General features: G+C 51.7%; 1 protein-coding gene across 1 annotated transcript; it reads right to left on the reverse strand.

The window, feature by feature from the left end:
- Window positions 1-140: 140 nt before the first annotated feature.
- Window positions 141-14,800, reverse strand: LOC116371475 (neurobeachin-like protein 1; the record flags this gene model as incomplete). The annotated part of the gene is made up of 15 exons (XM_031820362.1): window positions 14,668-14,800; window positions 14,095-14,197; window positions 13,733-13,892; window positions 13,064-13,097; window positions 12,685-12,842; window positions 12,243-12,402; window positions 11,064-11,152; window positions 9,203-9,787; window positions 7,105-7,280; window positions 3,395-3,554; window positions 3,038-3,166; window positions 2,523-2,702; window positions 930-1,058; window positions 588-737; window positions 141-295 (listed from the first exon to the last, which is right to left on the reverse strand). Coding segments are annotated over exons 1-15 (2,501 nt in total), but the record flags the coding sequence as incomplete, so codon positions are not given.
- Window positions 14,801-15,632: the final 832 nt, after the last annotated feature.

A 15,632-nucleotide genomic window follows, 5' to 3' on the forward strand; every position in this document is an offset into this window, starting at 1 on the left:
GACTGACTGGAGGACAGTGGACAACAGTTCTTGGCTGATCATGTGTTTGCCGTGGTGCTGAGGTAATTACCAATGAAGTCCTATAATCATATATAATACTGTATATATAATAATAAATATCGTGTGTGTGTGGCCGTTACCTGTCTGCCAGGGCCTCTCTCACACACCAGGCTGCGGCGTGCTCCTCTCCACTGCCTGAGGACGGCGCTGTGCTGGCTGTGAAGCTGTTTTCAGCATGCTGTTGATCGCAGTTCTCCTGCCGGCCGCGCCGAGAGAAGGGCTCCACAAACTGCTCCTGAAGGACGGCGGGACGAGGAACGGGGAGTCAGTGTGTTCTGGTGTGTGGAGAACACCACAAGGCTATATGCTCTGTGGTTTACTGTGGCCTGACATTTCATTTCCATGTTACAGCAGTATTATGGTCAGCTCAATAGGAAGTGGACCTTACTCGGATCTGTGTGTCTGTGGTGTGTGTATGACTGTGTGTGGTGGTGTGTATGACTGTGTGTGGTGTGTGTGTGTGTCTGTGTGTGGTGTATGACTGTGTGTGGTGTGTGTGTGTGTGTGTGTCTGTGTGTGTGTCTGACCTGGAAGCGTATCTTGCTCTCTCCCCTCTCCCTCTCTCTCTTGTGCAGGTTGACCATGAAGCTTTCATAGCACTCCTTCCAGAACAGAGCCATGGTCTCGTGACCCTGGCTAAACGTCTCAATCTCATACTGCTTCATGTAGGGGATGATCTGAGGACAGAGAGAGAACCAATTCAACTATTTCTTTTGTTCATCTCAGGCTCGCTCTCTCAACACCGGAGATTGGGTGTATTTTCTCATCTTTAAGGTTGATCTTCAAATTTCTCAACAGGTTTCTTGCTGCTCTTCAAGAGTTGAATGACTTAGCAATGATTTAGTAAGGCATTGAACCAGCTCCCTCACGTATTTGTCGAGGTAGACCCTCCACTCGGGGGAGTTGCAATAGAGCTGGAAGTCCTCGAAGAAGGAGGGGCTGCCGTTGGTGTCAGGCAGCTGGGGGAGGTGCAGCTCCATGTACAGCAGCTTGTTCACCTGCAGACACAACAAGATATTACAAGAGATTAGAAAATAATACAAAGTGTTGTGAGGTATTGACATACTACAGACTAGTGGCTAGTAATCCTGGACTACAAAGCATATTCAAAAGAGAATCCATTGAAAGCTCTCTTTAGTCCAGGACTATGTTTAATCTGTGTCCTAGACACCGACCCTTGGTGTGATAAATGTTTTGTCTATGTGCCAAGGTATTGCTGTTATTTAAGAAAACAGTCAGCAAGTCTCTTTGGAATGTTTGATACAGATTCTACTTCATTGTGACTGTTCATCATGCATGTCTTTTTGTGTCTGAGTGTGCCTGCGCGTGAGTGTGTGTGCCTGCGCGTGAGTGTGTGTGCCTGCGCGTGAGTGTGTGTGTGTGTGTGTGTGCCTGCACGTGAGTGTGTGTGTGTGTGCGTGCCTGCACGTGAGTGTGTGTGTGTGTGCCTGCACGTGAGTGTGTGTGTGCGTGCCTGCACGTGAGTGTGTGTGTGCGTGCCTGCACGTGAGTGTGTGTGTGTGTGCGTGCCTGCACGTGAGTGTGTGTGTGTGTGCGTGCCTGCACGTGAGTGTGTGTGTGTGTGCCTGCACGTGAGTGTGTGTGTGTGTGCCTGCACGTGAGTGTGTGTGTGTGTGCCTGCACGTGAGTGTGTGTGTGTGTGCCTGCACGTGAGTGTGTGTGTGTGTGCCTGCACGTGAGTGTGTGTGTGTGTGCCTGCACGTGAGTGTGTGTTGTGTGTTGCCTGCACGTGAGTGTGTGTGTGTGTGCCTGCACGTGAGTGTGTGTGTGTGTGCCTGCACGTGTGTGTGCGTGTGTGTGCCTGCACGTGAGTGTGCGTGTGTGTGCCTGCACGTGAGTGTGCGTGTGTGTGCCTGCACGTGAGTGTGCGTGTGTGTGCCTGCACGTGAGTGTGCGTGTGTGTGCCTGCACGTGAGTGTGCGTGTGTGTGCCTGCACGTGAGTGTGTGTGTGTGTGCCTGCACGTGAGTGTGTGTGTGTGTGCCTGCGTGTGAGTGTGTGTGCGTGTGAGTGTGCCTGCGCGTGAGTGTGTCTGCGTGTGAGTGTGCCTGCGCGTGGATGTGTGAGTGTGTCTGCGTGTGAGTGTGTCTGCGTGTGAGTGTGTGAGTGTGCCTGCGCCTGCGCGTGGATGTGTGAGTGTGTCTGCGTGTGACTGTGTCTGCGTGTGAGTGTGTCTGCGTGTGTGTGTGTCTGCGCGTGGATGTGTGAGTGTGTGAGTGTGCCTGCGCGTGGATGTGTGAGTGTGTGTCTGCGTGTGAGTGTGTCTGCGCGTGGATGTGTGAGTGTGCGAGTGTGCCTGCGCGTGGATGTGTGAGTGTGTGAGTGTGCCTGCGCGTGGATGTGTGAGTGTGTGAGTGTGTGAGTGTGCCTGCGCGTGGATGTGTGAGTGTGTGAGTGTGTGAGTGTGCCTGCGCGTGGATGTGTGAGTGTGTGTGTGTGTACCTTGGAGAGCAGCGTGCGGAGAAGGGGCACCAGGCACATATAGGTCTCCTCTGTCTGCCCCCCTACAGAGCGTCTCAGGATGCCCTCCACCTTGCCCAGCAGGTAACACGCCTCGTCCTGAGTCTCCACGCTCTTGGTCTGCAGGATGCCGTTCAGCTTGGCTGTGGCCAAGGCACAAACCTGGCAGGAGAGGAGATCACTTACATACACAGCTTATCTGGAGGTGATAAAAACAGTCATATAAAGACAAGCATCCTGAATAAGATGTGACACCGGGTAGTGGGGGGGGTACGTGATAGAGGGTTATAGTGCCTTCTATGAGACTTCGTGTGAGGCGGGTCGCCCTCAAGGGGAGACTAAGCCGAAAAGATTTGAGTACCACCGGTAGACTGAAAGTAGAGGTATGAAGTGTACAGTTGAACCCACTAACTGTAAGTTCCACTGGAAAAGAGCATCTGCTAAATTACTCAAATGTAAGAGTGTGTATATGTATGTGACACTGGACAGATTCTCACCTGGGGGTCTTCCTGGGCCATGAAGCCCAGCAGAAGCCTCAGGCCCACCTGAGACAGCTGCAGCCACTGGGCCCCTGACGAGTACCACACCATGAGACTGTCCATCAGAGTCACTGTCTCCTCCAGGACCTAGAAGAAAACAATCATTGAATCAAATCACCTCTAACATGGCTTGTGTTACTCAATTGGTTTATAATTATTTAACAAAGCCTAATTGTGGATTGCAGTCACTCTTTGGCCATAGACTGCTTTCAATGTAACACATGTCTTCATATGTCAAATCACTGAACTATGACTTTACAATGGTATGACATTCACACATACTGCCAAAGATGTCGCTACTCCTAATAACAATACCTTCTCTGTCCACAGGGTGGGGTTGACCAGGCCCTCAGCCTGCAGGAAGTCCTGCACAACGTGGAGCAGCCGCACAGCGTTCTCGGTGTGCTGGGGCAACATGGCCGCCGTGGCCTCCCGGTTGTCAGTCACAGCCCACTCCAGCATCCTCTCCATCAGACTGGGTGAGAGGGAGGGAGGGAGGGAGGGAGGGAGGGAGGGAGGGAGGGAGGGAGGGAGGGAGGGAGGGAGGAGGGAGGGAGGGAGGGAGGGAGGGAGGGAGGGAGGGAGGGAGGGAGGGAGGGAGGGAGATGGGGATAGAAAGAGAGGAAAGAAGGATAACAGAGGAGTGGAAGAAATTAAGAGAGCGAGACAAACAAAATGTGAATAAACACCAGAGAACCAGACCCCCGCTTGATGTGACTGAACACTAAACACATTGAACAGCCACAACTACAGTCGTCACATCACCCTGCAGGCTGGTTCCTACTCCTCACGTCACCCTGCAGGCTGATTCCTACTCCTCACGTCACCCTGCAGGCTGGTTCCTACTCCTCACTACAGTCGTCAAGTCACCCTGCAGGCTGGTTCCTACTCCTCACTACGGTCGTCACGTCACCCTGCAGGCTGGTTCCTACTCCTCACTACAGTCGTCAAGTCACCCTGCAGGCTGGTTCCTACTCCTCACTACAGTCGTCAAGTCACCCTGCAGACTGGTTCCTACTCCTCACTACAGTCGTCAAGTCACCCTGCAGGCTGGTTCCTACTCCTCACTACAGTCGTCACGTCACCCTGCAGGATGGTTCCTACTCCTCACTACAGTCGTCAAGTCACCCTGCAGGCTGGTTCCTACTCCTCACTACAGTCGTCAAGTCACCCTGCAGGCTGGTTCCTACTCCTCACTACAGTCGTCACGTCACCCTGCAGGCTGGTTCCTACTCCTCACGTCACCCTGCAGGCTGGTTCCTACTCCTCACTACAGTCGTCAAGTCACCCTGCAGGCTGGTTCCTACTCCTCACTACAGTCGTCAAGTCACCCTGCAGACTGGTTCCTACTCCTCACTACAGTCGTCAAGTCACCCTGCAGGCTGGTTCCTACTCCTCACTACAGTCGTCACGTCACCCTGCAGGCTGGTTCCTACTCCTCACTACAGTCGTCAAGTCACCCTGCAGGCTGGTTCCTACTCCTCACTACAGTCGTCACGTCACCCTGCAGGCTGGTTCCTACTCCTCACGTCACCCTGCAGGCTGGTTCCTACTCCTCACTACAGTCGTCAAGTCACCCTGCAGGCTGGTTCCTACTCCTCACTACAGTCGTCAAGTCACCCTGCAGACTGGTTCCTACTCCTCACTACAGTCGTCAAGTCACCCTGCAGGCTGGTTCCTACTCCTCACTACAGTCGTCACGTCACCCTGCAGGCTGGTTCCTACTCCTCACTACAGTCGTCAAGTCACCCTGCAGGCTGGTTCCTACTCCTCACTACAGTCGTCAAGTCACCCTGCAGACTGGTTCCTACTCCTCACTACAGTCGTCACGTCACCCTGCAGGCTGGTTCATACTCCTCACTACAGTCGTCACGTCACCCTGCAGGCTGGTTCATACTCCTCACTACAGTCGTCACGTCACCCTGCAGGCTGGTTCCTACTCCTCACTACAGTCGTCACGTCACCCTGCAGGCTGGTTCCTACTCCTCACGTCACCCTGCAGGCTGGTTCCTACTCCTCACTACAGTCGTCAAGTCACCCTGCAGGCTGGTTCCTACTCCTCACTACGGTCGTCTCGTCACCCTGCAGGCTGGTTCCTACTCCTCACTACAGTCGTCAAGTCACCCTGCAGGCTGGTTCCTACTCCTCACTACAGTCGTCAAGTCACCCTGCAGACTGGTTCCTACTCCTCACTACAGTCGTCAAGTCACCCTGCAGGCTGGTTCCTACTCCTCACTACAGTCGTCACGTCACCCTGCAGGCTGGTTCATACTCCTCACTACAGTCGTCACGTCACCCTGCAGGCTGGTTCCTACTCCTCACTACAGTCGTCACGTCACCCTGCAGGCTGGTTCCTACTCCTCACTACAGTCGTCAAGTCACCCTGCAGGCTGGTTCCTACTCCTCACTACAGTCGTCACGTCACCCTGCAGGCTGGTTCATACTCCTCACTACAGTCGTCACGTCACCCTGCAGGCTGGTTCCTACTCCTCACGTCACCCTGCAGGCTGGTTCCTACTCCTCGCTACAGTCGTCACGTCACCCTGCAGGCTGGTTCCTACTCCTCACTACAGTCGTCACGTCACCCTGCAGGCTGGTTCATACTCCTCACTACAGTCGTCACGTCACCCTGCAGGCTGGTTCCTACTCCTCACTACAGTCGTCACGTCACCCTGCAGGCTGGTTCATACTCCTCACTACAGTCGTCACGTCACCCTGCAGGCTGGTTCCTACTCCTCACTACAGTCGTCACGTCACCCTGCAGGCTGGTTCCTACTCCTCACTACAGTCGTCAAGTCACCCTGCAGGCTGGTTCCTACTCCTCACTACAGTCGTCACGTCACCCTGCAGGCTGGTTCATACTCCTCACTACAGTCGTCACGTCACCCTGCAGGCTGGTTCCTACTCCTCACGTCACCCTGCAGGCTGGTTCCTACTCCTCGCTACAGTCGTCACGTCACCCTGCAGGCTGGTTCCTACTCCTCACTACAGTCGTCACGTCACCCTGCAGGCTGGTTCATACTCCTCACTACAGTCGTCACGTCACCCTGCAGGCTGGTTCCTACTCCTCACTACAGTCGTCACGTCACCCTGCAGGCTGGTTCCTACTCCTCACTACAGTCGTCAAGTCACCCTGCAGGCTGGTTCCTACTCCTCACTACAGTCGTCAAGTCACCCTGCAGGCTGGTCCTACTCCTCACTACAGTCATCACGTCACCCTGCAGGCTGGTTCATACTCCTCACTACAGTCGTCACGTCACCCTGCAGGCTGGTTCCTACTCCTCACGTCACCCTGCAGGCTGGTTCCTACTCCTCGCTACAGTCGTCACGTCACCCTGCAGGCTGGTTCATACTCCTCGCTACAGTCGTCACGTCACCCTGCAGGCTGGTTCCTACTCCTCGCTACAGTCGTCACGTCACCCTGCAGGCTGGTTCCTACTCCTCACGTCACCCCGCAGGCTGGTTCCTACTCCTCGCTACAGTCGTCACGTCACCCCGCAGGCTGGTTCCTACTCCTCGCTACAGTCGTCAAGTCACCCCGCAGGCTGGTTCCTACTCCTCGCTACAGTCGTCAAGTCACCCCGCAGGCTGGTTCCTACTCCTCGCTACAGTCGTCACGTCACCCTGCAGGCTGGTTCCTACTCCTCACTACAGTCGTCACGTCACCCTGCAGGCTGGTTCCTACTCCTCACGTCACCCCGCAGGCTGGTTCCTACTCCTCGCTACAGTCGTCACGTCACCCCGCAGGCTGGTTCCTACTCCTCGCTACAGTCGTCACGTCACCCTGCAGGCTGGTTCCTACTCCTCACTACAGTCGTCACGTCACCCTGCAGGCTGGTTCTACTCAATAATTTTTTGTAACAAAATGGGTCTTTTTAAACTAATATCTTTGTGAGACTGAACCTTTTTAATTGAACGTAATATCTCGTGTTTGTTGTCTACATGGAACTGTGCATTCTGCATATTTTCAGTCTTATCAACTGAGAATGAAATAAATCAAACGTAATAAATGCCAGTGTGTCCACCTGAGCTTGATGTGGTCCACAGGCAGCAGCAGCTCATTGGTAGTGCCCAGCTTGGTGAGGGCAGAGAACACCTGCCCCCGCTCCAGCCAGGCGGCATCGTCCGAGCCCTCCACGCCTCGCCACATTACACACAGCACGATCTCCAGCAGCATGCGAGACAGCTCCTCCTCCGTCCGCTAGGGGGAGACAGAGAGGAGGGAGTCAGTGAGAGTCACATCCAGGTCCAGATAGACAAACACAAAGGGGGTTCCCTCCCACCCCCAGCCTCCATGGTGTGGTTTGACCCCCCCATGTCTAGCCCTACTGACGTCAGTCCCATGGGAGAATCTCAATTGCATTACCTTGACTCCTCGTGTCCTCTCTCCCCTCCCCATTCTGAAAACCCATCCAAAACATAAGGACCTCTGACTTTCTCATCCAATGGGTTTTGAGAAGGAGATGAGGAGAGAGGACGCGAGGAGTCAAGGAAACGCAAATTGAGATTGTCCCCATCTATAGATGAGAGGGAGAGGTGGCTCCCTAGTGAGGCAGTGACATTTTATAGCTTTATATTTCTTTATAAGTCTGTGGGGGATCAGAGGACCTGAGGGACATAGGAACACTCTGGCACCACAGTGGAAACCAATAGGTCCGATACACAAGCCCCCAATAGGGAAGAGACACAAGCCCCCAATAGGGTGGATACACAAGCCCCCAATAGGGTGGATACACAAGCCCCCAATAGGGTGGATACACAAGCCCCCAATAGGGAAGATACACAAGCCCCCAATAGGGAAGATACACAAGCCCCCAATAGGGAAGATACACAAGCCCCCAATAGGGAAGATACACAAGCCCCCAATAGGGTGGATACACAAGCCCCCAATAGGTTGGATACACAAGCCCCCAATAGGGTGGATACACAAGCCCCCAATAGGGAAGAGACACAAGCCCCCAATAGGGAAGAGACACAAGCCCCCAATAGGGAAGAGACACAAGCCCCCAATAGGGAAGAGACACAAGCCCCCAATAGGGGAAGATACACAAGCCCCCAATAGGGAGGATACACAAGCCCCCAATAGGGAGGATACACAAGCCCCCAATAGGGAGGATACACAAGCCCCCAATAGGGAGGATACACAAGCCCCCAATAGGGAGGATACACAAGCCCCCAATAGGGAGGATACACAAGCCCCCAATAGGGAGGATACACAAGCCCCCAATAGGGAGGATACACAAGCCCCCAATAGGGAGGATACACAAGCCCCCAATAGGGAGGATACACAAGCCCCCAATAGGGAGGATACACAAGCCCCCAATAGGGAGGATACACAAGCCCCCAATAGGGAGGATACACAAGCCCCCAATAGGGAGGATACACAAGCCCCCAATAGGGAGGATACACAAGCCCCCAATAGGGAGGATACACAAGCCCCCAATAGGGAAGATACACAAGCCCCCAATAGGGGAAGATACACAAGCCCCCAATAGGGGAAGATACACAAGCCCCCAATAGGGGAAGATACACAAGCCCCCAATAGGGAAGAGACACAAGCCCCCAATAGGGAAGAGACACAAGCCCCCAATAGGGAAGAGACACAAGCCCCCAATAGGGAAGAGACACAAGCCCCCAATAGGGAGGATACACAAGCAGCCCCCAATAGGGAAGATACACAAGCAGCCCCCAATAGGGTGGATGCACAAACCCCCAATAGGGAGGATACACAAGCCCCCAATAGGGAGGATACACAAGCAGCCCCCAATAGGGAAGATACACAAGCAGCCCCCAATAGGGTGGATGCACAAACCCCCAATAGGGTAATCTGGATCCCTACCAGGAATTAGCTTTCAAATATCCAATTTGAGCAGCTGAAGGAAAGGAAGACAATTTATACAATTGATATACAGCCACTGTGACTAGTCAGACTTCCTAGGGCCTTCAGGAAACCACCTAGAGGAAACCACTTTTTATATATTGATATACAGCCACTGTGGCTAGTCAGACTTCCTAGGGCCTTCAGGAAACCACCTAGAGGAAACCACTTTTTTTTTTGATATACAGCCACTGTGGCTAGCTACAATGAAGAGGAGAGGAAACCACTATAGACAGGTGTCTCACCTCAGCGCAGCTGAACGACTCCCCCAACGACACGTTGTCGCTGAACAGGAAGCTGTCCTCGGCGAGGGACGCCGCCGAGGCATCTGGGAAGGCCTTGGCTGACGCCTCCAGCGGCGATGGCGTGCTGACCATGCTCCCCGGCGTCTGGTTACCGCTCTCCCCGCCCTCGTAGGCACTCATGTGGGACAGGTCCAAACTCAACCCCCCTGCTTTCCCTCCCCCAGACGCCCAGGGCTTGAGCAACAGGCCCTCCCCAATCTGACTAACTGGCGTGTCCAGAAGCGAAAGCACATCCCCATTTTCAAGACTATCCACTGATCTTCTGGAGCTCATGCTGAGGCGGTCTTCATCCACCAGTCTCCCGGCGCTACCTGCTCGGCCCTTCCTCTCCAGGGGCAGTTCTAGGCGGCTGCCGCTGCCCCGGCTGAGGTTGAGGTCCAGGCTGCAGGTGCTGGCAGCATCGCCCCGCCCCGGGCCGCCCTCGCAGGGAGAGCGCAGGAACAGCCTCATCAGGGTCTCCTGCCAGCACAGCTGCCTGGAGATCTCCCGCGCCGCGTCCTGCTGGGACTGGAGGAGCTGGTACAGCTAGAGGGAGAGAGAGCAGTAGTATTACTACCCAAGTATTCATTATTGTTCATTCAACATTACTGACCTGTTATTTATTATTCAATGAGTATTATGCTTACTTTTATGTTATTTATTTATGTCATCAATGATTGAATCTTTTTTTGGGGATGGAGAAAGAACAAGAGATGCAGGGAGGGAAGGAATGATAGTGAGGGAGAGAGAGGGAGGAAGGAAGGATAGAGAGGGATAGAGAGGGGGAGGAGGAAGGATAGAGAGGGGGGAGGAAGAAGGATAGAGAGGGGAAGGAAGGATAGAGAGGGGAAGGAAGGATAGAGAGGGGAAGGAGGATAGAGAGGGGGGAAGGAGGGATAGAGAGGGGGAAGGAGGGATAGAGAGGGGGGAAGGAGGGATAGAGAGGGGGGAAGGAGGGATAGAGAGGGGGGAAGGAGGGATAGAGAGGGGGAAGGAGGGATAGAGAGGGGGGAAGGAGGGATAGAGAGGGGGGAAGGAGGGGATAGAGAGGGGGAAGGAGGATAGAGAGGGGGGAAGGAGGGATAGAGAGGGGGAAAGGAGGGATAGAGAGGGGGAAGGAGGGATAGAGAGGGGGAAGGAGGGATAGAGAGGGGGGGAGGGGGGAAAAAGGGATAGAGGGGGGAAAAAGGGATAGAGGGGGGGAAGGAGGGATAGAGGGGGGAAGGAGGGATAGAGGGGGAAGGAGGGATAGAGGGGGAAGGAGGGATAGAGGGGGGAAGGAGGGATAGAGGGGGGAAGGAGGGATAGAGGGGGGAAGGAGGGATAGAGGGGGAAGGAGGGATAGAGGGGGGAAGGAGGGATAGAGGGGGAGGAGGGATAGAGAGGGGAAGGAGGGATAGAGAGGGGAAGGAGGGATAGAGAGGGGAAGGAGGGATAGAGAGGGGAAGGAGGGATAGAGAGGGGAAGGAGGGATAGAGAGGGGAAGGAGGGATAGAGAGGGGAAGGAAGGAGAGAGGGGGGGAGGGATAGAGAGAGGGGGGAGGGATAGAGAGAGGGGGGAGGGATAGAGGGACAGAATAGAGTTTTAGGAAGATCAAAATCAGATATTTTAGCACAAGTTTATAATCCCTTTGATAATACCTTAACTTCAAAGATTTCAAAGTAATATCATGCATTTCCATTTATGGTTGATGTAGTGATTTAATTATTATGGATATCAACATCTGGTATGTAGGAAGATGTCTGTTTCTACCCTGAGAACAGGCTTATACCTGCATGTGTGTCGTTTTAATAACTTAGTGTGTGTGCTCTGTTCCCTCACCCTATTGCACACGAGCAGGCGTACGCTGGGCCCGGCCCGGTGAGTCAGCTGGACCAGGGCCATAAGGTCCTTGTAGCTCACCACATGATCTAAGGGGGGGGTCAAAGGTCAACATGATAAGCCATAGCCACATAATTTAGTCAAGTACACATTGACTGAATCTCTTATTACCTGTTGGGCCACACCATAATACTGGCTCACGTTCAGTAGGGCGCACCGTATAAAAACATTTCGCAACGGAAGGCAGAAAAGCGTGTTCAGGAAGTACCTCACTGTTTGAAAACGTTTTCTCCCAGCTGAACATAACCCTGATTGATCTGTCCATATAGCTGAATGGGTGAAACAATAACCTGAAGTACACTGGAGAAACATTGATTTCCTTCTCCTGCCCTTCGCCCATACAAACCTCACTGCAGAACCGTCCTGACTCTCTCCAGCCATTCATTCATTTATTTATAGAGAGGAAGCCATTCTCTGCAGTCTACACTCCGTCCAACTTCAGCCTCACCCCAGCCAATCAATTAGCCCTCAACGCTTCATTGATTGGCCACTAAATCAAACTCCAATGGAGACATGGGAGTAGAGCCAGCCAATCAAAACTATGCAAGGGCTGAACACCACATCTACCAAGGTCTATAGGGACAGCTGGGTGAAGCGGAGTCAGTTCTCATTCTTTTTTATTGGCCAATGAAATGAAACCACTTCACCTGCGTTACTGTAGATATTGCTTGTGTAAAAAATACATATATATCTTTTTTTAAATCACCAAACACATTTGTATTGCCTTTTACTTATTGAATGTGTTTGCTGGTTTGTATGTATTTGTTATGTTGCCAATGAATTATCCTTCGGACACAATAACTATTTGGGGCGGCAGGGGAGCCTAGTGGTTAGAGCGTTGGACTAGTAACAAACCTGTCGTTCTGCCCCTGAACAGGCAGTTAACCCACTGTTCCTAGGCAGTCATTGAAAATAAGAATTTGTTCTTAGCTGACCTGCCTAGTTAAACAAAGGTTAAAAAAAAAAAAAATGTTTTATTGAATTGAAAAACAATGTTGATGATTGGCTGTTGAAGGAGCCGTCTCCAACCACAATGATCTAGTCCCCAGAAACATATTTGAATGGTATGGTGGACACTGACAGGGTGAGAGAAGGGGTGGGAGGGACACCGTCACCCACCTGTGTGGAGCACCTGGTTGAGCAGGCTCTTGACAAGGGAGGGGGTGACGTGGAGGTCAGAGAAGAGCAGGGAGAGACCAGAGTATCCCACCTCCCTCAGCTTCAGCCTCTGCTTGTTCTTCTCATAGACACGGTCGCAGCGCAGCATGCGGTCAAACATCTGGACTCTCACACACGGCAAAGACCATTCAATTATGTTACATTAGCAGCATTCAACGTCTGAAAGAGAAGGGTCTTGTATACTACCTAGTGAAAGTACTGACTCATCTGCACAACATAACCTACTCCACATTTTCAAAGTAATAAATATATATATTTTTTAATCCAGAACATTTCTAGGCCAGTAAGTTCTCCATGTCTAACACAAATTCGGAAGTCGTCAAAACCACAACACACTTAAACATTCCTGTGTGTGTGTTGGTACGTGTGAGGAGGTCCTCACCTTGAAGACGAGCTCTCGGAGGCGGTCTGAGTGTTTGGTGTTGAGCAGCAGGGCGTAGCAGGAGTCGGCCGCCCCCGGCTCAAACAGAAGCAGGAAAGCTGGTCCCTGGCAGCACTGGTCTGGAGCAGACTGAGCAGCAACTCTATCACTCCACACAGCTAGAGGGACACACACACGGTTAGCAACTCCACCAAGGCGCGCACACACACTAGGATTGAATTAAGTGGAGAGAGCAAGTAAATGGCGAGTGTGGTTTCAGGGACTGAACAGCCTAATAATGGGTCGGATGGAGAGAAGACAAACTGTGGAGGATGAACACTTGACATTGCAGTGAGCATATATGTCACATGCCATGATGTCACAGGCCGTGTATAGAAACCTGTGTAAGAGGATAAGACAAACAGGAAAAAGAGCTGGAGAAAAGGAGGGAGAGAGGAAGGACACGGACACACAGGAAACAGATCCTCATTGAATGCCAGGCGTATAAATCCTGTGTGAAGTGAGTGGATGGGAACTGGGCCTTGAGAGACAGAGGCCTGCCGCAGTCAGTTAAACAGAGCAGGCAGCTGAAGGCTATTAGGGGGGAAGCTTTCTTCCAGAGGCCTAGGTAACCAGCAGGCCAGAGACCAGGGCTGTCCTTAGTGTAGCCGCAGGCTGGAAACACACAGCCTCACCACTGTGCCAGGCACAGAGCAGGCAGCTGTTCACTCATAGGCACCACAGCAATGGTCCTCATAGGATTTCTAAGTGATATTCCAGTACATAGATATTAAAGACAACTTGGGCTTATTCAGAGAGGGTCAATAAGTGAGAGAGGTTGAATTGCACTCGGTCTTCCACATCGGGTAATAGCCAGTCTATTAACCATCTCGTCTTCAATGTTACTCATATGGAGTGGAGTCCTCTGACTACAGGACATCTGCTTTATCCATGTTAATCCATGATCCGATGCATGGCTTCATTAGTGTTAATATTGTAACAGAGACAAAGATTCTGACAAGTCATGGACCCGTCATCTGTCCGTTCCTCCCTTCCATCCATCCCTCACCTGTTCCTCGTCTCCGATGGCGGCGATGTATCCCAGAATGCTGTGCATCTCCTCCTGGGTCATACCCTTGCTGATGTAATACTTCAGGAGGCCGCAGAGGGACGATCGGATGGTCTGATTGTCGTCTTCACTAATATCTCCCTCCCTGCTGACACTCTTACTGACAGATTTAGAATCATTTATAAAAATAAAAAAAACACATGTTTAACATAAATATTATTTTAGGAGAAATCAAGTTGACTGTAGAACTTGTACAGTTATTACAATACATACATCTCATGTAACAGATGGAGCTAGAGTAGGACAATTATGAATCATGAGTAAAAACCAGAAGCTGAGCATTCTGGGAGATGGCGTCCCACCCGTAGTAAAGGCGAATGGTGTCCAGTAGAAATTGAACTCCGTATTTCTTCCGGAACTGCTTCCTGTTTTCTTTGATGACGGTGGACATGTACTGGATGTGACCTTCATCACCACGAGAAAGATTGACAAGAGTCACACACACTTCTAAATGTAATCAATTTGTTACCTGCCCAAAATGGAATCAGTAACAGAACTTTTGAATTACCCAAACTAACTTAATTGGATTACTGTCAGTTACTTTTGGATTACTTTACCCTTAAGAGGCATTATGCCGCGTTCACGTTCCAGTCGGAACTAGGAAACTCTGAAATTTGCCGGCTTGCTAACAACTGGTTGTAGTTATACCAGTTAGGAAGTTGTAATTCAGAGTCCCGACTAGCATGTGAAGGTTGGCATTAGAAGTAGACAAAAAGGGTCCATCAAATGCATGTGGTGGTCATTATAGTGGTCTCTGACTTGCTCAGGTGGAACAAACCTTCAACTTGTTCCTGGATTTGCAACCAATCACACTCTCATATCGACTAACACGTGAACCCCCCCCCCCACACAGACCCATGGTCCCAGGTGCTCACCGATGCGCAGGGGAAGTCTCCCAGTTCCAGATGCTGAAGTTGAACAGAAGGTATGTGTGAGCTGCTGCAGCAGCTGCTGGTTCTTTTCATAGGTAACCTGCTCCACCAGGAGCTGAGCAGACACCCAAGACATTCACCTCCACCAGACTGGCAGGCAGCTACACAAGAGAGAAATACCCACACACGCCAAGGAGAGAGAATCAATAAAGAGACGAGAGTAGAGAGAGGAATGACAGAGGACAAAGAGAGCGAGAGAGAATGACATGAGAGAGTGGAAAGAGATTGAGAGAGCACAGGCAAGGAGAGAAAGAGGAGAGCCCGAGAGAATGATGAAGAGCCAGAGAGAGTTGATAGGGCGCCGGAGGGAAGGCCTCCGTTTCACGGGCTCTCTAACCAACTGTGCTATTTTGTGTATTTTATCATTGATACGCAACTTTATTTGTACAAATGTTGCTGGTTCCGTCTCTTATGACCAAAAATAGCTTCTGGATATCAGAACAGTAATTACTGACCACGAACTGGACAGAGATTATTTCTTTAATGAGTCTGACGTGAAGGATATACAGCTTCTCCGAGACCAGGCCCAAATCCACGTCATTCGCGTGAAAATAATACGGAAATACAGGGGACGGAGATCGGAGTGCCTTGTGAGAGTCGTTTGGCGAGTGGGTAACCCGCCTCAAACATCCGTTCTATTGGACAACGTGCAATCACTGGACATAAACGGATGACCTCCGCACGAGACTATCCTACCAACGGGACATTAAATACTGTATTATCTTATGTTTCACCGAGTCGTGGCTAAACGACGACACGGATAATATTCAGTTGGCTGGGTTTTCCTTGCATCGCCAGGACAGAACAGCTACGTCTGGTAAGATGAGGGGTGGGGGGGGTGTGTCTATTTGTCAATAACAGCTGGTGCCAATGTCTATATTAAGGAGGTCTTGAGGCATTGCTCGCCT

The sequence above is a fragment of the Oncorhynchus kisutch genome, unplaced genomic scaffold, assembly GCF_002021735.2.
Source record: "Oncorhynchus kisutch isolate 150728-3 unplaced genomic scaffold, Okis_V2 scaffold3302, whole genome shotgun sequence".
Lineage (NCBI taxonomy): Eukaryota > Metazoa > Chordata > Actinopteri > Salmoniformes > Salmonidae > Oncorhynchus > Oncorhynchus kisutch.